This window comes from Melanerpes formicivorus, unplaced genomic scaffold (assembly GCF_026170545.1).
Source record: "Melanerpes formicivorus ecotype bairdi unplaced genomic scaffold, bMelFor1.0.p_v2 SCAF_64, whole genome shotgun sequence".
NCBI classification, from domain to species: Eukaryota; Metazoa; Chordata; class Aves; order Piciformes; family Picidae; genus Melanerpes; species Melanerpes formicivorus.
The window spans coordinates 2,470,522-2,491,926 of NW_027142416.1; the positions used below are offsets into that span (position 1 = coordinate 2,470,522).

The 21,405-nt window shown below is 44.2% G+C and overlaps 1 protein-coding gene across 1 annotated transcript in view; it reads right to left on the reverse strand.

Moving 5' to 3' along the window:
- Positions 1 to 21,405, reverse strand: part of NAV3 (neuron navigator 3) — a 247,750-nt gene that overhangs the window by 106,001 nt on the left and 120,344 nt on the right. The window contains exons 4-5 of the mRNA XM_068162432.1: positions 14,652 to 14,724; positions 11,917 to 12,094 (exon numbers count right to left, since the gene is read on the reverse strand). Of these exons, the coding sequence (XP_068018533.1) occupies positions 11,917 to 12,094; positions 14,652 to 14,724 (251 nt within the window). The remainder of the gene's footprint in view (positions 1 to 11,916; positions 12,095 to 14,651; positions 14,725 to 21,405) is intronic.

The following is a 21,405-nucleotide window of genomic DNA, read 5'->3' on the forward strand; positions in this document are numbered from 1 at the left end:
AGTCATTTCCCTCTAAGGTTGAGTCACTTGGTGGTTTTAAACTGCCAGCTATGTGATCTGTTAGACAAAAGGCAAGGAGGCTTGTGGCATGTAATCAAAGCCTTGCTACCTTCCTGGCATGCTTGAGCTTTAGCATGTTGTTGATTTTAGAAAGTGTATTTGTATCACTAGGGTGACTGCACTTCAGAAGGGTTCAAGAGGCAGCAGTGAGCACTTGCAGCCCAGAAAGCCAACCAGAGCCTTGGCTGCAGCAAGAGAAGCACAGCCAGCAGGTTGAGGGAGGTGATTCTTCCCCTCTGCTCCACTCTGCTGAGACCCCACCTGGAGCTCTGTGTCCAGTTCTGGAGCCTCTCTTACAGGAAGGATCTGGAAGTGCTGGAAGGTGTCTAGAGAAGGGCCATGAGGATGAACATAAGAGCTAGAGCTGCTCTGCTATGAGGACAGACTGAGAGAGTTGGGGCTGTTCAGTCTGGAGAGGACAAGGAGACCTAATTGTGGCCTTCCAGGATCTGAGGGAGGCTCTAAGAAAGCTGGGGAGGGACTTTTGAGGATGTCAGGGAGTGATAGGACTGGGGGGAATGGAGCAAAACTAGAAATGGGAAGATTGAGATTGGATGTTAGGAAGAAGTTGTTCCCCATGAGGGTGTTGAGAGACTGGCACAAGTTGCCCCAGGAGGTGGTGGAAGCCTCAAGCCTGGAGGTTTTGAAGGGCAGGCTGGATGTGTTTGTGAGCAAGCTGCTGTAGTGCGAGGTGTCCCTGGCCATGGCAGGGAGGTTGGAACTGGCTGATCCTTGAGGTCCCCTCCAACCCTGACAATTCTGTGATTCTATGATGCTAAGATGTTTCTATTAGAATGACTCCCTGATGAAAAACTGGTTTAAAAAGAAGGCATTTTCCATGTAAATTGACTGGGCTATACAGACACTTGTTTTATTTTTAAATATTGATTGATTGATTGATTGATTAACAGTGCTTCCTGGCTGTATAGTAACAGTCTAAGGTTGAGCTGTTTCCAAGTCCCAGTGCCTGGAGAGGTGCCACAGTTCCTGATCATACAGTCTGGGCAGGTAAAAGATCCCTGATTCCTCAAATGCATAACTAGGGAACACTGGGGAGGAAATGAATAAAAAAGCAATGGCATTTTCCTATGGATAATCTTTTTCAAACGTTTCTTTTGCCCTTTTAGCCCAGTCTTGATGAATAAATATATCCTTGTATCTAAGTGTCCATCTGCCTCTCTGGTACAGGTGGTTCTGCTCTGGCAGGGGGGTTGGACTGGAGGATCTTTAGAGGTCCCTTCAGCCCCTGTCATTCTATGACTCTGTGATTCTCTCTAGCTACCATTTATACAGAGAGATAGATGATATATATAGATGAGATAGAGAAAGAGAGAGAAAGAGATAGAAAGACAGATACAGAGAGATACAGAAAGATACAGATAGAGATGAGAGAGAGAAAGAGAGAAAGAGATATAGAAAGAGATAGAAAGATATAGAGAGATACAGATAGATACAGATAGAGATGATAAAGAGATAGAAATAGAGATGATAGAGAGATAGAGATAAAGATATAGATGGTACAGATATAAAAGTGCTTTTTATATATGTCTATGTTAAAAATGTACATCTTTTTTGTAGACTTATCTGTATTTTATATTTGACAGATTTATCTCTCACACAAACCCCACAAATTTACTCTTCAGTTCACAAGAAGAATGTTTATGGCTTAGGAAGCTCCAGCTCACACCATGGCACTTCTCCTTTCTTCTCTTTGAATTTCTGGCATCTTACACAAGAGGTCTGTCTCTACCTAATTCATGCTTGTAAAGACAATTACAATGGTAGTTTCAATGTTCTGCTTACAGGTCACTACCCAACATGCAGCTAACCCAGCTCTACATCAACGTCTCTGCTCTTGCAGGACATTGGGACTTGCAACAGTGAATCACCTGCCACAGTGACCATAATTTCCCACCCTGGTCCCAGTATTTGTCACATAGATTATTTTATGGAATTTAAGGAAAGAATACATGAATCACAACAGTAAAGAAACAAAGGTGACATCAATGAAGTTATAAACGTGCTGCTCAGCTCCTGTGCTTCTCCTTAATTGTAGCTCACCTTACAGAGTGCAATCTTTCTTCTCTCTGAATAAATCAGTCAAGTGGACAGCAGGGTGCTGCCAGAACTAGGACAAGGCCCTTAGGGATCAAGCATATCCATTTTCTACCTTACCCCCATTTCTGATCTTGCCCTAGAACAAAATTGCATCAGATGAGGTTGGCCTATTCTGTTTTGCAGTTTGATAGAATGAGACTGGAACAAAGTCCTCTTCTGGTGGGAATGAAAAGGAGGGTGCCAGAAAATCTGAGACTTCTGGCACTTCTGCAAATCCACATTCTGTGTCCCTTGAACCTCTCCAGACTTCCAGAAAATCCACATCAAACAACACATCCTAGAATGTGGTTTGGATTGCTAAAGCCTGCCTCAGTCACAGAAGCACCATGCAGCTAAGCCTTTTTTTTACTGAAAGTAGATTTGTGAATATATTGTTTGGTCTCCCCATTGACTCTAAAACAGTAAAGAGCTATGCAATAGGAGGAAATGGCAGAAGATTCTAACCAGCATTTCAGCTCTGCTCCCATTACCACTTTCCAGAAAGCAGACTAAAGCACAAAACCACACAGAATTAGTCACAGTATCACGGTGCATTAGAGATTGGAAGGGACCTGCAGAGATCATCAGGTCCAACCCCCCTGCCAGAGCAGCATCACCTAGGGAGGTGGTAGAGTCACCATCACTGGAGGTGTATAGGAAGAGACTTGATGGGGTGCTTGGTGCCACGGTTTAGTTGATTAGATAGTGTTGGATAGTAGGTTGGACTTCATGATCTCAAAGGTCTGTTCCAATCTGGTTAATTCCATTCCATTCCATTCCATTCCATTCCATTCCATTCCATTCCATTCCATTCCATTCCATTCCATTCCATTCCATTCCATTCCATTCCATTCCATTCCATTCCATTCCATTCCTGCAGCGCCCTTCAGGTACTGGCAGGCTGCTATTAGGTCTCCCTGGAGCCTCCTCTTCTCCAGGCTGAACACCCCCAGCTCCCTCAGCCTGTCCTTGTAGCAGAGCTGCTCCAATCCCCTAATCATTCTTGTGGCACTCCTCTGGACCCTTTTCATCAGCTCCATGTCCTTCCTGTGCTGAGGGCTCCAGACCTGCACACAGTACTCCAGGTGAGGTCTCAGCAGAGCCAATTTGGCAGAATCACCTCTCTGACTCTGCTGGCAATGCTGCTTTGGATGCAGCCCAGGCTGGGATTTGCCTTCTGTGCTGCAAGCTCACACTGCCTGCTCCTGTCCAGCTTCTCATCCACCTGCACCCCCAAGTCCTTTTCCTCAGGGCTGCTTTCTCTCACCTGCTCCCTCAGTCTTCAGGGAAGTAGCCTCAACCACCTCCCTGGGCTACCTGTTCCAGTGTTCCTTTGAGATCATCAAGTCCAACCTATCACCCAACACCACCTAACCAACTAGATCATGCCTCACCCAAGAAGATGCCCAGTTATGTACAGATTCCCTTCTTAGCTATGCCAGTGCAATGCATGTGGTATAGGATGTTAAGATTATACTGGAAACATCTAAACCCATGAAACAAAGACCTTTTTCTGGCATAACCAGGACTGGTTTAGAGCTTGCCAGTATTCTGGCATGTATCTATTTAAATTTATAGCCCGAACCACTGCAGTTGCACTACTGTATTTCACACAGCACAAGCTGTGAGTCCAAGTGTATTTCATTTCCCCCCTAGTACTCTAAGCAGGAGGGAACATGAAACCCAGCTCTTTGCAGTAGTCATATATGCAGCTGCCTGTAGAAATCAGCTACCTTTGTTTATATGCCTAGGAAAACCAGGGTGCTCTTTCAATATAACATCTTTAACCAAACCCATCTGGACCCCAAGCTGAGCTCGTCATTCCCGTACGTGCTGAAGCAGTTTGTCCGTCCCCGGGAATTCTGCTGACAGGCTCACCGAAACCACTCGCTGCCCTAATCCATAAGTGAGACAGAACTGCTTTCATCCACATGTGTTTCCCCTTAGGAGCTGGGTGGTTGAAAGATCATCACTGCAGAAAGTTCAGATGTATTGCTGTGATAATGGAATCCACTAGCATAGCAAGGCATAAAAATATAATGCGACCATTGTTGTCATCTCTCTGCTCTGACAGAGCGAAATCAGGCCACCGGCGCTGAATTTTTGTTTGGGTTTTTCATTAACTCAATCTCAAAGCTGCAACAACAGCAAAGTGCCCACCTCACATTTTGGAGTATTCAATTCTCACTATTAGTCATGCAAGAACACAGGAAATTTTAGGATAAAAAGAGATAACACATCCCATCTAAAACCATTCTCTCCCTTACACTACCACTTACTGCTTTCCACTACTAATATAAAGGACTTTAAGATGTTTTCGTACTTAGTGGTAGGAAACTATAATCTTCCATAAATAAAGCATATTCTTTGCAAAGAAATTCCCTTCACTTTTTTTACAGTTAATTGGAAATCTTGCTGTTGGCTCTAGGATAAGATAGGCTGATGATACTCTTTACATATGAATCTTTTGTGTGCACTTTTCTGTGCACTGTTTTTACAGTTCTGAGCTTGGTTACAGACAGACAACATAGGATTGGGAATGGTAAAGTACTGCCACACTGACTAATTTTACATAACACTGTTCACAGAACCACTGGCCTATCACAGTACCATAGTACATTAGAGAGGTTGGAAGGGACCTCCAGAAACTCCAACCCTCCTGCCAGAGCAGCATCACCCAGGGTAGTCTGCACAGGAATGCAGCCAGGTGGGGGTTTGAATGTTCCAGGGCTCAATCACACTCACAGCAAAGAAGTTTCTCCTCGTGTTGAGCTGAAACCTTCTCTGCTCAAGTTTGTCTCCATTGTTCCTTAGCTTATTGCTGATCACCACCCAAAAGAGCTTGCCCCCCTCCACTTGACACTCAGCCCACAGCTATTGATAGACATTGATCAGATCCCCTCTCAGCCTTCTCTTCTCCAGACTGAACAGCCCCAGGGCTCTCAGTCTCTCTTCACAGGGGAGATGCTCAAGTCCCCTAAGCATCCTCCTGGCTCTCCCTTGGACTCTCTCCAGCAGGTCTCTGTCTCTCTTGAATTGGGGGGCCCCAAACTGGACACAGGATTGCAGCTGTGGTCTCAGCAGGGCAGAGCAGAGGGGGAGCAGAACTTCCCTAGCCCTGCTGGCCACACTTTTCTTGCTGCACCCCAGGATGCCATTGGCTCTCTTGGCCACCAGGGCACATTGTTGTCCCATGCAGAGCTTTTTGCCCACCAGCACTCCAAGGTCTTTCCCCATGGAGCTGCTTTCCAGCAAGGCAGCCTCTAACCTGTCCTGGTGCCTGCTGTTATTCCTCCCCAGGTGCAGGACCCTGCCCTTGTCCTTACCGAACTCCATGAGGTTTGCCTGCAGCCAGCTCTCAGCCTGTGCAGCTCTGGTTGGATGGCAGCACAGCCTGGCAGGTGTCAGCCACCCCCAGTTTTGTGTCATCAGCAACTTGCTGAGGGTACTCTCAATGCCCTCAGCCAGGTTGTTGATAAATATAATGAACAAAACTGGGCCCAGTACTGATCCCTGGGGAACAACACTGGCCACAGGCCTCCAAGTTGACTCTCTGCCACTTATCACAACCCTCTGAGCTCTGTTGTGGAGCCAGTGTGCAACCCACCTCACAGACCAACAGTCTGTGCCACTATGTTAAGAGCCTGCCACAGAAAATTGATTATTCTCCTGGGCAAACTCTACCTTGCCTCTTCCTGGGTATATGTTCTGGTTTTGCTTCCATTTCTGTGCACATCTCCATTTCTGTGCACATCCAAGCACACACAAACAAAACGCTCTTAAATGTGTACAGTGCCTCAAAAAAGACAGCTTTATTTCTTAGGTGTCCAACACAGCAGGAATATGTGAGGCCTCTAGTAGAATAAAATATGAAAAGAAGACAATTTTCACAATACTCTTGAATATTTATTCAGACCAGCTCTGAAGATTTTTGCAGTTCCTGAGTAAACATCTGAGTGTGCACTACTGCAGCCATTATCTGCCTTCTTGGATTAGCAGGACTTTTCTTCTTCCGCTTGGAAGCATGAAAGAGCAATTTCCAAAGTATCACAGACTAAAAGAATGAAAAACAGTCTCCTCTAAATACTTGCCAACTATTTTTCCAACGTCGACACCATGAGTGGTTTGCTGTCATGAGGTTTCTAGATGCCAAATTCACTCACAATAGAAGACATCAGAAAGCAGTAAGTATATAAAACCCCAAAACCTTAACGCATACCTTAAACTACCAATTCAGAGCAGGTTAAGAAAGCACAGCATAGCTGCACAATAAATGTGTAAGAATAAATTACCTTAAAGATTAACATCCACTGAAAAAAGGTAAAATAGCTCATTTTCTCACCACTACTGATAGTAGTTAGATAATCTGTTGAGTTAGTAATGTCACATGGAAGAGGTGAGGAATGAGACATTATTTCATGCCTTAGATACTTTTCACCATGCATCATTCAGTGAAAGAAAGAGGAAGGGTTAAGTATCTGCATGAATCTAGATGCTTGCCAAAATAACTAAAGCCCTCTGGTATCTTACGGAGCAGCCACTTAGGATACTCTAAACCATAAACTCTTGCCCTTTATGTCAGTCAGCCATGTTGATTCCTTCTGTAATTAATGTTGAAACAGTTCTATAGTAACACAGTAGCACCAAGGTTGGAAGAGACCTCAAAGATCATCAAGTCCAACCTGTCACCACAGACCTCATGAATAAACCATGGCACCAAGTGCCAGGTCCAGTCCCCTCTTGAACACCTCCAGGGATGGGGACTCCACCACCTCCCTGGGCAGCACATTCCAATGGTGAACAGCTCTCTCTGTGAAGAACTTTCTCCTCACCTCCAGCCTAAACTTCCCCTGACACAGCTTGAGACTGTGTCTTCTTGTTCTGGTGCTGGTTGCCTGGGAGAAGAGACCAACCCCTTCCTGGCTACAACCACCTTTCAGGTAGTTGTAGAGAGCATTGAGGTCTCCCTTGAGCCTCCTGTTCTCCAGGCTAAACAATCCCAGCTCCCTCAGCCTCTCCTCATAGGGCTTGTGCTCAAGGCCTCTCCCCAGCCTTGTTGCCCTTCTCTGGACACCTTCAAGTGTCCTGATAGTAATCCACCTTGGGAGTCATGCAAGCTACCTGTGCACATTTCAGATGGGAAAAGGCAGGCAAGAGGCTCAATAAATCCCATGAAAGGCATCTTGTTTTGTTTTGTTTGGGGGGTGGGGGTGGTGTTGTTGTTGGTTGGTTGTTGTTTCCTTCTGGTTTAAGTTTCATACTTTTGCTTCTTTCTAAACAGCAGCCTTTGTTTACTCATTAACAACATAACCCTAAAAAAGCTGTCTATAATTGTGAATTATATCCCAAAATAGTTCTTTTGATGTGATTAAGGAGAGTTCACCAAACCCAATGACTGCACTGCAGTTTGAAGGTGCAACTTCAGCCTAGTTCCTAACTGCAAAGGCTTAGAGTGAACAAAGGTAAATAGATTACCATGGGACACAGAACAGTAACAACTGATAGGTCTGCATCATTCCATTCCTCATTGAATAGCTTGTACTTGGCCATACAGAGAGTTCTGGGTTTAGGCTGGATGTGAGGAAGAAATTCTTCATAGAGAGATATTGCCCATTGGAATGGGCTGCCCAGGGAGGTGGTGGAGTCACCATCATTGGAGGTGTTTAGGAAGAGACTTGATGGGGTGCTTGGTGCCATGGTTTAGTTGATTAGATGGTGTTGGGTGATAGGTTGGACTCGATGATCTCAAAGGTCATTTCCAACCTGGTCTGCTCTGGTCTGGTCTGCTCTGGTCTATTCTATTCTATTCTATTCTATTCTATTCTATTCTATTCTATTCTATTCTATTCTATTCTATTCTATTCTCGCTCTTTTTTTTTCCCTGTCACTTCTGCTTGCAACTTCTCTCTCTCTTCTGTGGCCTTGCCTGGATAATCTCTGTTTTGGCTACTGTGTGAGTGTGCTGGGAAGGAGGGAGGGAGGGAGGGAGGAGGTTGTGAGCAGCCCCCTGGCTGATTCTGCACAAGGGGATCCTTCTATTTGTGTTTTCCTGGATTGTAAATACCTGTAAATATATTTTGCACATATTAATTGCTTTACATTTCTAGATTTTTGCTAGCTTTTATAATATAGCTTCATTCTGCTTCTGCTGGTGATTTATTTTGGGGGTAATTCTCCAATTTGCTGGGGGGTAGTTCCAACCCACCACAGACTGCTATACAAAGTATTTAAAAAAATAAAATCCAATCAGTATTTAAAGTATCTGCAATTCTCTTTCTTTCTAAGTCCCGCAGCTCCTTGGTGTGTTAGCAGCTCAGAATACTAGACATATTTATAGCAGGTGATAGAAGTCTTTCATACAGAAGGAAGCTTTTAGAAGCAGAGACCTTTCTTTCCCCTTAAAGACTTTACAGAAAAATACACAGATACAGACAACCACAGTCTCTCAGGCAGGTTGTGGTGACAAACACTGAACCTCTGAAGAGGTGACAGCAAGCAGAAAAAGAAACCTTGCTTTCAGTTTACTGCTAGGAAATAAGAAAGATGGCATCCAGCTCAGGGCAATCATTTGTTTTTTTCACACAGAAACATTTCGCAGCAGAAACAGCTATGAAGAGAAGCTTCATCAAAGAATGAAATGATTTTAAACTCCTGGCATTGAAGTAAGAGTTCTAAAGCAAACTGATGGAAGTAGGAATTCCCTTAAACCAGACTTAGATGTCACTTCAATGCTAGGCTTCTGGGCATGAATGATTGCTTTTCCTCGTAATGGTATCTACATACACACACGTGTGTATATGTCTGTGTGTGGATATATATAAAAATAAAAACATGGCAAAGAAGAAGAGGGGAAAAAAAACACTAAAGAACTGTGAAATAGTGGGGAATTATAATGAAAACACAGCTGTAAAAAGAAATTTCTCTCCCCTTTGCCTACCATCCCCAAGCAGACAGAGGACTAGTGTGCAATCACTGTCTTCTGGATAGCAAACAATTGCTTTTGCTCCAAGCTTCTTGGGACTCAAATATTTAGAATAGAATAGAATAGAATAGAATAGAATAGAATAGAATAGAATAGAATAGAATAGAATAGAATAGAATAGAATAGACCAGGTTCGAAGAGGCCTTTGAGATCATAGTTTCCAACCTATCATCCAACACCACCTAATCAACTAAACCATGCAACCAAGCACTCCATCAAGTCTCCTCCTGAACACCTCTAGTGATGGTGACTCCACCACCACCTTGGGCAGCACATTCCAATGGGCAATCACTCTCTCTGTGTAGAACTTCTTCCTAACCTCCAGCCTAAACCTCCCCTGGTGCAGCCTGAGAATGTGTCCTCTTGTTCTGGTGCTGGTTGCCTGGGAGAAGAGACCAACCTCTGCCTGTCTACAACCTCCCTTCAGGTAGTTGTAGAGAGCAATGAGGTCTCCCCTGAGCCTCCTCTTCTCCAGGCTAAGCAACCCCAGCTCCCTCAGCTTCTCCTCATAGCACTTGTGTTCCAAACCCCTCACCAGCTTTGTTGCCCTTCTCTGGACACAGCCCAGCAAGTCAACATACTTCCTAAACTGAGGGGCCCAGAACTGGACATTCCTTGCAATGGGACAAAGGAACATGGTAACATTTTTGTTTATTTGTTTCTAAATTAAAAATCCCCTATGGGTAAAGTTGAAAAGCAGGAAGTGTTTCATTTATGTTACTAAACCATGAACAAACACCAATAACCAAAGGTATTTACATGGAGCGAGCTAGGACTTTGATTCCACTGATGGAGCTACATTCAGAATGCCTTCCTTAGGATAGAAACCCATTTGATTTCTGAGTAACATGATGTTACTGCCTTGTATGTAGTATTAAATATCCTTCAGAAAGCTTCCTTCAACTTCAGAAAATATTGTGAGTGGTCAAATCCTTCTAGGCTCACTCCATAATCCCCTGGATTCCGTTTTAAGAGGAAACTTCATGGAGACAGCATTCAAATACTTTGGTTTGCAGAGGCAGGGATAAAAAAATGCATTTCACATGGTAATGCCCAAGGCAAGCATAAATGTATCTTAATTTCCCTATCAAATGAGGTAACTAAAATGCCATCAGCAACAATTTCTTACAGATCTACTTCTACAACATTCCTACTTTCAAGACAGGGATTTCCACTGGGCTGAGGTGTGAAAAGTTTCCTCAGCTGAAGGAGAAATATATTTATGACATAAGCATGAAAGGGTATTTTAGATAGGAATGGACTCCAGAACCAATATTTTATTAGTGCAGTCTGATACTTTCAACCCATCCTAGAGCATCAGCTTATCACACTCTAGATGCACAATTAAGTAGACATAAAAAAAAACCCCAACAAACAATAATGAATCAGACAAATATTAAAAGCAGAATTATATAGAGAGCTTTTCACTAAGCTGTATTTCACATGTGAATGGTTTAAGTTCCTCAATAAAGTAGAAATACAAAGTATTGCAGTTAAATAGATTCTGGTGTTTAAAAATTATTCTTTTGTCAAAATAAGTTTTCAGCCTCAGTTGGAAAATAATTTTATCCGTCTGTTTAGGATTCTTAGAACCTCCAAAGCTCAGCCAGTCCAACCTCCCCACAGTCAGCAGGGACATCCCCAACTGGATCAGGCTGCCCAGGGCCTCCTCCAGCCTCACCTTGAAGATCTCCAGGGAAGGAGCCTCAACCACCTCCCTGGGCAACCTGTGCCAGTCTTCCACCACCCTCATAGGAAAGAACTTGTTCCTCACATCCAATCTAAATCTGCTCTGATCTAGTTTGAAGCCACTGCCCCTGGTCCTGTCCCTGCAGGTCTTTGCAAACAGTCTCTCTCCATCCTTCCTGTAGCCCCCTTCGGGTCCTGGCAGGCTGCTCTTAGGTCTCCTCTTCTCCAGGCTGAACATCCCCAGCTCCCTCAGCCTGTCCTCATAGCAGAGCTGCTCCAACCCCTGATCATATTCATGGCCCTTCTCTGGACCCTCTCCATCAGGTCCATGTACTGGGGGCTCCAGACCTGCACACAGTACTCCAGGTGAGGTCTCAGCAGAGCCAAGTGGCAGAATCACCTCTCTGGATCTGCCATTGGCCTTCTGGGCTTCCAGAGTGCTTTGCCTTTCTAAAACTAAATCATAAAAGACCATTTAAAAGAAACTACTAGGCGAAGGCCATTTCTACACCCTTGCAAATAAAACATTCAAAGAGAATTAGGCACTCAAAGGCAGAACACACAGGGATGCCAAGAGCTCACAAAGACTGAAATTATTAATTATGCCTTCTCCCCATGTATTTTGATACTTATTTGACATTAGAATCATAGACTTGTCAGGGTTGGAAGGGACCTCAAGGAGCATCCAATTCCAACCCCCCTGCCATGGGCAGGGACACCTCACACTACAGCAGGTTCATTTAGATGTGAAGAACATGTGAAAACAACCATACTACGCTGTCTCTTACTGTGCAAAAACCAGTCAAAGCAGTAATAAAGTGGAGGAAAACAAGAAAAAGGCCTTAAAATTAATTACCATTTTTAACAAAATACCATTTGTAATATTCTTTACTCCCAAAATAGGCAAGATCAGCACCAAACACACACTTAAGATACAGCTTTCCTATATCCATTGTGGAAAACAGCTTAAGAACAAAACCAAGCAAACCAACAACAAAAGGTCTTTTGCAAATAACTGATTTTTTTTTTTTTTCCTTGAACAGACAATAAAAGCTTTTGCTCCTGGGAGAATTAACTTTTTAACCTACCTTGACTGCATATCTTGGTGTGTTTTGGACTGGCTAATTTCCACTGGAGGTGAAGGGACTTGCTGTTGTAGCTCCACTAGCGACTGGTAGTACTGCTGCTGCTGATGCTGCTGCTGTTTGTACCGAGACAAACTGAAAAACAGCCCTAAAATGGCTTTCAAATTTCCATTCCTTATTTCTGTTGTAAAGAGAAAAAAAACAACAAACAAACAAAACCAAGAAAATGAAGTGAAAACACTGTGGTTTTAGACTTCAGTTTTATACTAAAGCATCTCTGGACACACTTCATAGAACCTTAGAACTGTCAGGGTTGGAAGGGACCTCAAGGATCATCCAGTTGCTCACAGGCACATCCAGCCTGGCTGCAAAAACCTCCAGGCATGAGGCTTCCACCACCTCCCTGGCCAACCTGTGCCAGTCTCTCACCACCCTCATGGGGAACAACTTCCTCTTAACATCCAATCTCAATCTACCCACTTCTAGTTTTGCTCCATCCCCCCAAGTCCTATCACTCCCTGACACCTTCAAAAGTCCCTCCCCAGCTTTCTTGGAGCCCCCTTCAGATACTGGAAGACCACAATTAGGTCTCCTGGGAGCCTTCTCTTCTCCAGACTGAACAGCCCTAACTCAGTCTGTCTCCATAGCAGAGGAGCTCCAGCCCTCTGCTCATCCTTGTGGCCCTCCTCTGGACACCTTCCAGCACCTCCAGATCCTTCCTGTAATAGAGACTCCAGAACTGGACACAGTGCTCTAGGTGAGGTCTCACCAGAGCAGAGTAGAAGGGGAGAATCACCTCCCTTGTCCTGCTCATCCTCCTATGTCCCATTCCTTTCTTAGTCTTTCCCTACCCTGAGATGAAGGTTTTAAAAGGATGATGTTGTTCTTTGCTCATAGATGATGTCCATGTCAAAAGAGAAGCCTCAGAAGGCTTCAGTGAAATTAACTGCAGCACTTAGGTCTGTTCACAACCTCATTATTAATTTTTTTGGCACTGAACTTCTTGCGAAAGGTTTTCATTGTGCCTTCAGCCTTGTGATCTCTCTTCCTTCCCTGCATATGTAAACACTGAGCTGTATGTGCTGCACAGCCTTCCTTGGGTAGTGTTGAAAAGAGAATTTATGAGCAATACCTCCTCATATGCACACACTCTAAACCATACTTATTTTACTTCAATGGGATTAAGAGAAATGTTAGCACAGACACTAAGAAACCAGCAAACAGCAGAGCCCTTACGCTTTCAAATCACTCTTCAAAGGCAAACACAACTATGGACACTGGAATATATTTGGCAAAGGGGTAATTTGTTCTGAGTATCCCTGCTCACTCATTTTCCCTGTGAAGATGCTGCAGGACCTGTGATTCACCACAGCACCTGCAGAGATGCACAGAAGCAGCTGCTCAGAATTAGAAATGCTTTTTAGAAGCAGTGACCTTTGCAGTCTTGTGGGTTTCCAGGAAGGTCATTATCAAGTGAGGCAGGGAATTTATTTCTAAAATTAGCTCCTTCATTTCCCCAACAAAGACAAAACTATGCATCTTCAAGCTGCTCTCAAAGATTTCCTGTGTGTTAACACCACTTTCCTTACTCTTACGATTTTGCGTCACTTAATGCTCAGGGAAAAAAAGAAGAATCCTTTGTTAAATCCCACTCATCATCTTTTTTTTTGTTTCTTTTTTTACCAAATGTTGTTTTTTTCCTTCCGGTTTTTAGCTGTGCTACAAGGAAAATAAAACCATGGAGTTCAGTCTTGTTACTACCTATTGCCTTGGGAGCCAGGGGGATTTGGAAGATACACAGCGCCAGGCCAAACACCTGTACACATTTGACTGATCTTCAAGCTAAAGTATCCACCTAACAAAACTTGCCATTAATCAGGCAAATACTATGTAATGATTAAATACAATTGGGGTGTTAATGGTTTTGATTTAATATAGTCATCTACCTAGTTGTTTCTGCCTTAGGCAGTCACTTGAATTGAATAATACAGCAAAAAAAGGCTGTAAGGCAGTAAGACCACTTATTCTTTCACTTAATAGATGACACCAAACCCAATATCTTTCAAACAGCATTACCATTAATGATAAAGTTGCTTAAACAGATAATCTTTCTTGGTTCACTTAACTGAGCAGAACTCTCATATTCTTTTGTTGTTGTTGCTTTATACCCCATGTATGAATGAGTTTAAAAGTACACCTGGGAAATCCTGTACCTATCCAAAGCTCATCCAGTCCAACCCCCCTGCCAGAGCAGGATCACCTAGAGCAGGTCACACAGTAACACATCCAGGCAGGGCTTGAACATCTCCAGAGAGGGAGACTCCACAACCCCTCTGGGTAGCCTCTTCCAGATATAACATGAAAAGATTAATAGCATTGGGAAAGAAATTCTTATTTTAAAACATCATCTCAGGCTTTGTTCAATTTCAAGGGAAACTTAAAAGGAAATCTAAACTCTCTCTCTCATTTTCTATCACTGTTCTATATTTCATAGAATCACAGAATCAACCAGATTGGAAAAGACCTCAGAGATCAATAAGTCCAACCTATTCCCTAATACCTTGCACTTCATGACTAACTAAACCATGGCTTCAAATGCCATGTCCAAGCCTTTTTGCATGGTCTTCAAAACAGCTGGAGTTTGGTATTTAGGTGCAAATAATTTGCATTAAGAAAAATGAATTTTCATTAAAAAAGAAACAATCTCATTATTTGTTCTGATGGTTTGTTCCTCTTACCTTCTGCAGACAGCCCTTGGACGTTTACGCCTCTGGCTGCCAGGAAGCTCAGGCAGACATCAACATTCTCGATCTGCAATACGAAGAGAAGCAGCATAAGGCTAGTTGACAAAATGTAGAAAAGCAGAGGAAAAAGGAAAAAAAAAAAGAGAAAAAGAGAAAAAAAGAACCAGCTCAGGAATGAATACTTTACATTCATTGCATACTGCAGCTCTTTACCAAAGTCTGACAAGAATGATTACTGCTAATTGGGAGATTGATATAAAGCTTTCATTGTCCACTTTGGTGCTTAAAAACAATTCATGAATGCCTGATCCAGAACGGCATGCTGGCAAATCAGCATCCCCACCTACTTAACATAAAACTGGATTTCATCCCCCTGCAAACAAGCAGCAGTGAAAGGATCTACAGAGGATTAGACACTCAGCATATGCCTGGATATGTGGGGGTCTGAGTTAACTAAAATCTTCAGCAAGAGCCTCCAGCAAACATGCTAGCAAAGATATTTCCTTGGGAGGTCTGTGAAAATGATGCAACAGCAGTGGTTTATTCTCTATTTCTTTTTTTTTTTTCCTTTCAAATCTTATGCTAAACAATTTGAATTCATTTTGTGCCAATACTTCCTGTGAAAGGGTCATGACATCGGTCGTTTAGAAGTGATCTGCAGATATGACAGGAAGCTTTAGATAAGAGAAGAAGATGTAGCCTGCAACTTCAGCCTACAAACCAAGTAATTGCTTCCTCAGCACGTTTGCTGATGACACCAAGCTGTGTGGTGCAGCTGACAGCTGGAGGGAAGGGATCCATCCAGTGACACCTGGACAGGCTGCAGAGCTGGGACCATGACAGCCTCATGAGGTTCAACAAGACCAAGGGCAACATCCTACAGCTGGGTCAGGGCAACCCCAAGCACTGATACAGGCTGGGAAGGGACTAGCTTGAGAGCAGCCCTGAAGAAAAGGCCTTGGGGGTGCTGGTGGAGGAGAAGCTCAACAGGATCCAGCAGCGAGCACTTGCAGCCCAGAGAGCCAAGCAGAGCCTGAGCTGCAGCATGAGAAGTGTGGCCAGCAGGGCCAGGGAAGGGATTCTCCCCCTCTGCTCCACTCTGCTGAGACCACACCTGGAGCACTGTGTCCAGTTCTAGAGCCTGTGTTCCAGGTAGGGTCTGGAGATGCTGGAAGGTGTCCAGAGAAGGGCCACGAGGATGAGCAGAGGGCTGGAGCTGCTCAGCTATGAGGACAAGGTGAGAGAGTTGGGATTGTGCAGTCTGGAAAAGAGAAGGCTCTGAGGAGACCTTCTTGTGGCCTTCCAGTATCTGAGGAAGGCTCCAAGAAAGCTGGGGAGGGACTTTTGAGTGTGTCAGGGAGTGATAGGACTCGGGGGAAGGGAGCAAAAACTAGAAATAGGTATATAAAACAGGTTGCCCAGGGAGGTGGTGTAAGTCTCATCCCTGGAGGATTTTAAGGCCAGGCTGGATGTGGCTGTGAGCAACCTGCTGTAGTGTGAGGTGTCCTTGCCCATGGCAGGGGGGTTGGAATGGTTGATCCTTGAGGTCCCTCCCAACCCTGACAATTATTTTATGATTCTAATTAATGACTTCTTTCATGCATCTGTTTCAACAGATTAGGGAGACAGAGTGTTCCAAAAGGTTCTCTTGGGTCACCATCCTAAGCTGTCTCCCTCAGCCCTCCCAAAAATCAATGAAGCAAATACTCAGCTATACATGAAAAATGTTTTAACTAACAGGTTTGCACAGGAAGATGCTGCTATAAAGCCAGAAAAATGATTTAGAAAGAAGCGTTCCATGTCAAATGCCTTCAATAGACTTGATTAAAAAACACATTTTTTTGGTATGGTGGATATTTTCAAGGCCATTAGGACCACAAAAATAACCCCAAACGTTTAACAATACATTTGAAATACCTATTTTCATTGGAGAACACATGAGAAAAGCAGAAAGGAATACTCAACAATGAAAACATAATCCTGAAATAGAACAAGTCCCTGCCCTTCATAGAATACAGAATTAACCAGGTTGGAAAAGACCTTCAAGATCATCGAGTCCAACCCCAGCACCATCTGATCAACTAAACCACTTTATTATATTGGAATGTTTTCACAGTTTGCAACCATCAAAACAAGGTGATTTTTGTTTTTCTTTGAATAAATGCTACTTGATCCTGGGCACTATCTTGTCTGGCCTAGGAGGAGGGCACATTATTATTGTCATCTAGGACTGTAGCTCTGCCATGAATCCCAGAGAGTGATATTAGCTAAAAGAAATAGAAATGCAGTTTTTGCTATTTCTAGAATCACAGGATTGTTAGGGTTAGAAAGGACCTCAAGGATCATCCAGTTCCAACCCCCCTGCCATGGCCAGGGACACCTCACACTACAGCAGCTTGATCACAGCCACATACAGCCTGGCTGCAAAAAAACTCCAGGCATGAGGCTTCCATCACCTCCCTGGGCAACCTGTGCCAGTCTCTCACCACCCCCATGGAGAAGAAATTCTTCCTAACATCCAATCTGAATCTACCCATTTGTAGTTTTGCTCCATACTCCATTTCCATTGCTACTAGCTAAAAGAAATGGAAATACACTTTTGTGCTACTGACCTCAGAAATCTACATTAAGAGCTCACACCTCTTGATCCAGAGGTAGTGCTTAGAAACCTGTAAGTGACTGCAAAACTTTGAGAGATGCACTCTTTAAGCAATAAACTCCAAATAATTAGCAAAGACAACTCTGATAAAGTCTTTTCAAACACTTATTCTCAAAGACATGCCACCACTTACAGGAAATGATAAATAATCTACCTTCTGAGTCAATTAAAAACCAAACACAGACTCTGAAGTTTGCATGAACTGGAATTAACCCAAAGTTAGGGTTTACCATAAAGCTTTCATAATTCATTTTGGAACCTGTCCCCAGACTTGCACGGCAGTGAATTTGCAATAACAGAATACAGAATTAACCAGGTTGGAAAAGACCTTCGAGATCATCCAGTCCAACCTCTCACCCAACACCATCCAATCAACTAAAGCATGGCACCAAGTGTCCCATCCAGGCTCTTCCTAAACACCACCAGTGATGGTGACTCCACCACCTCCCTGGGCAGCACATTCCAATGGCCAATCTCTCATTCTGGGAAGAATTTCTTCCTAGTATCCAGCCTGAACCTCCCCTGGCACAGATTGAGACTGTGTCCTCTTGTTCTGGTGCTGGTTGCCTGGGAGAAGAGACCAACCCCCACCTGGCTACAACCTCCCTTCAGGTAGTTGTAGAGAGCAATAAGGTCTCCCCTGAGCCTCCTCCTCTCCAGGCTAAGCAACCCCAGCTCCCTCAGCCTAAGATTATTGAGGGTACTCTACCTTTGGCCCAGCACAGTAATTGTAGAAACTCAGGCACTGAATATCACTTTCTTAAATGTTACACAGCACAAACCCCAGCCAAATTAACTAGGTGATTTTATAATGTCTAGAGATGTGACCCAGCTAAGGCAGCTGAAAGTTGGCTGTACCTAAAATAGAAAGATCTGCTGCTTCCTCACCTCCTCTTCCACTCAGGATGTAGTGCCCTGCCGCTGCCACCTCTGCTGAGCTTCCAGCACTTCTCTGAGCAAATCAGGAACTGGCTCCACACAGAAAACTCACCCAGCAAAGGGGTGAAGGTATTTTAGTCACTCTGGCTTACCGTGCACTCTCACGAGCACAGGAGTCAGCAGAGGGTAGGGCACATCCAAGCATGAGTAAGGCATAGTTTGGGAGAAGAAAGAGGAGGTGGGAAGGAGGGACAGGCAGATGGTGCCACTCCTGATGGCAGTGGCAAGGCACTGCTGGGCTGACTCAGCCCTGACCTCCAACAACACCACTGCATCAGTTGTGAAAATAATGCGGCTGAGGAGAATATTTCTACTGGACCTTTGAACTACATAAGAACACAGTCTGAAGGGAAATTTCCTGACTGGATGAATTGAAATGCAGTGAAGATCTGTTTGGATATTAGCTGCATAACGAAATGTCTCCTTGAACTTTCAAGTCAACAATGATGCAGAATCAGCTACTTCAAAACATGGGAAAATTTGCTATACAATTGAGTCCTGAAAGCCAAAAAAAAGCACAAAACAATACAATAACAACAACAAAACAAAACCCCCAAGCAACAAAAAAACAAACAAACAACGCCCAAAAAAACAACAAAAGAAGCCCAAAACCAGCCAACCACACACCCCCAAACAAACAAAAAATCCCCCCAAACCAACCAAATCCCAACCAACAAACAACAGGTGAAAAATCAGACTGATGGCAATAGCATCCAAAATTACTGAAACAGTGTTTCCTAGCAGGCCTCCTAGAGGAGCCAAGATGTTTTTCATAATGGGCATCTGTTCTCATCAGTAATCCAGATTATAGGCATAGAATCATAGAATTGTTAGGCTTGGAAAGGACCTCAAGGATCAGCCAGCCCCAACCCCACTGCCATGGCCAGGGACACCTCACACTACAGCAGGTTGCTCACAGACACATCCAGCCTGGCCTGAAAAACCTCCAGGCATGAGGCTTCCACCACCTCCCTGGGCAACCTGTGCCAGTCTCTCACACCCTCATGGGGAACAACTTCTTCCTCACATCCAATCTCAATCTACCTAGTTCTAGTTTTGCTCCATCCCCCCCAGTCCTATCACTCCCTGACACCCTCAGAAATCCCTCCCCAGCTTTCTTGTAGCCCCCTACAGATCCTGGAAGGCCACAATTAGGTCTCCTGGGAGCCTTCTCTTCTCCAGACTGAACAGCCCCAACTCCCTCAGTCTGTCTCCACAGCAGAGGAGCTCCAGTCTTCTGCTCATCCTTGTGGCCCTTCTCTGGACACCTTCCAGCACCTCCACATCCTTCCTGGAGCAGAGGCTCCAGAACTCGACACAGAGCTCCAGGTGTGGTTGCAGCAGAGTGGAGCAGAGGGGGAGAATCCCCACCCTGGCCCTGCTGGCCACACTTCTCTTGCTGCAGCCCAGGCTCTGCTTGGCTTTCTGGGCTGCAAGTATTCATTGCTGGGTCCTGTTGAGCTTCTAATCCACCAGCACCCCCAGGTCCTTTTCTTTGGGGCTGCTCTCAAGCCAGTCCCTTCCCAGCCTATAAACCAAACCTGATTTGTCAGAAAACATGTAATCCCTAATGTGCTGTGAAAACACCTCAATCCCTATCTGCAACGCTGAATATTTAGTAAATAGTAGGCCTAACACCTAAAGCTTGGCATACATTAAAGATGCCAAGTACCCTATAGAAATGGCCCCTGGTTATTTCACATGTCTGCTTTCCCATCATGTATCTTTGAAGTCCCATCTCTCCAACTCTATGAGAAGAAAAGTTGGTACCATTAATGCCAATGACTCAATATACTGCAGAACTACAAAGTACATTCTGTTTTCCTTCCCAGTTCATCAAGGGAGCTGCAACAGAAGCCCTCGACATCCTTCTTGGTGGTGGTGTATGAAGTAATAGCAGTGGCCAGCTTTCAGACAATAGACTATGTTTGCACTGTTTGCCTCATAATAAAGTCTTGTTTTGACTTGTGAATTGAGCAAGTTTGGTGTGGCAACCCACAGCCACATAATACACTCAAAATGTCAGAATATGACTCTTGGAGTCATTTTTCTCCTAATAACTGCAGTTAATTCTGCAGCTCTCAGCAACTGCTAGGAAATTCCATAGGACATGCATTGAGATATTCTTAGGTTATCTTCACTTTCTTTCCTCCCCAGTCTAGAAAACATTAGCCTTAAAGTTGTCTCATTTTGAAGCTGTCAGTGAGCCTCTAAGCATTGTTCTAATCACTCACTTCTTGCCCTGGCAAACCAGTTATTCTTTGAACTCAAACTCTGGGAGCCCCCAAACACTTTGTATTCAAACTTACTATCAGATGAGAGCCACTTTGTAATTACAGAACTTCTAAGAGATTTCAAGCAGCTTCTTCTCCTCAGTATTGTTTCAGCCAAGAGTGGTATGAATCCCTGAAGTCCAGGTTTATTTAAATAGCTAGTGGTGGGGTTATTATCATATATGTGAGGGTAAACTCTTCCTAGAGGTGGCACTGCATATCTGGACTCCACCGGCTTACATACCAAGGGCTGAAGGTTTTGCACTATAACACTTCACAGGCATGCCAGGCTTGTTTTCCTTTAATCTTCTATATGCCCATAAATTTGTAGTGAATTTTGCCTGCAAAAGGCGACAGTTTATAACAGAGCAGCTGACCCTCAGTAGTGCAAAGAGTGTTCTCAGAATATGCCAGAGCAGAAGGCAGCTTATTACAATGCAGAACTCGGAATACACAGATTGGCCACAAATCTCACATACTGAGACACAGAAAGTGACTCCAGGCTGTAAATTTGCTTCTACAGGTTAGATGTCATTGCACTTCATGAGGTTTTCCTGCACCCCACGACCTTCAAGGACAAGGGCAGGGTCCTGCACCTGGGGAGGAATAACAGCAGGCACCAGGACAGGTTAGGAGCTGCCCTGCTGGAGAGCAGCTCCATGGAAAAAGAGTGCTGGTGGGCAGCAAGTTCTGCATGCGACAGCTCCCCCTCTACTCTGCCCTGCTCAGACCACATCTGGAATCAGTTTTGGGCTCCCCAGTTCAAGAGAGACAGAAACCTGCTGGAGAGAGTCCAAGTAGAGGGCCACGAGGATGCTTAGGGGACTTGAGCATCTCCCCTATGAAGAGAGACTGAGAGCCCTGGGGCTGTTTAGTC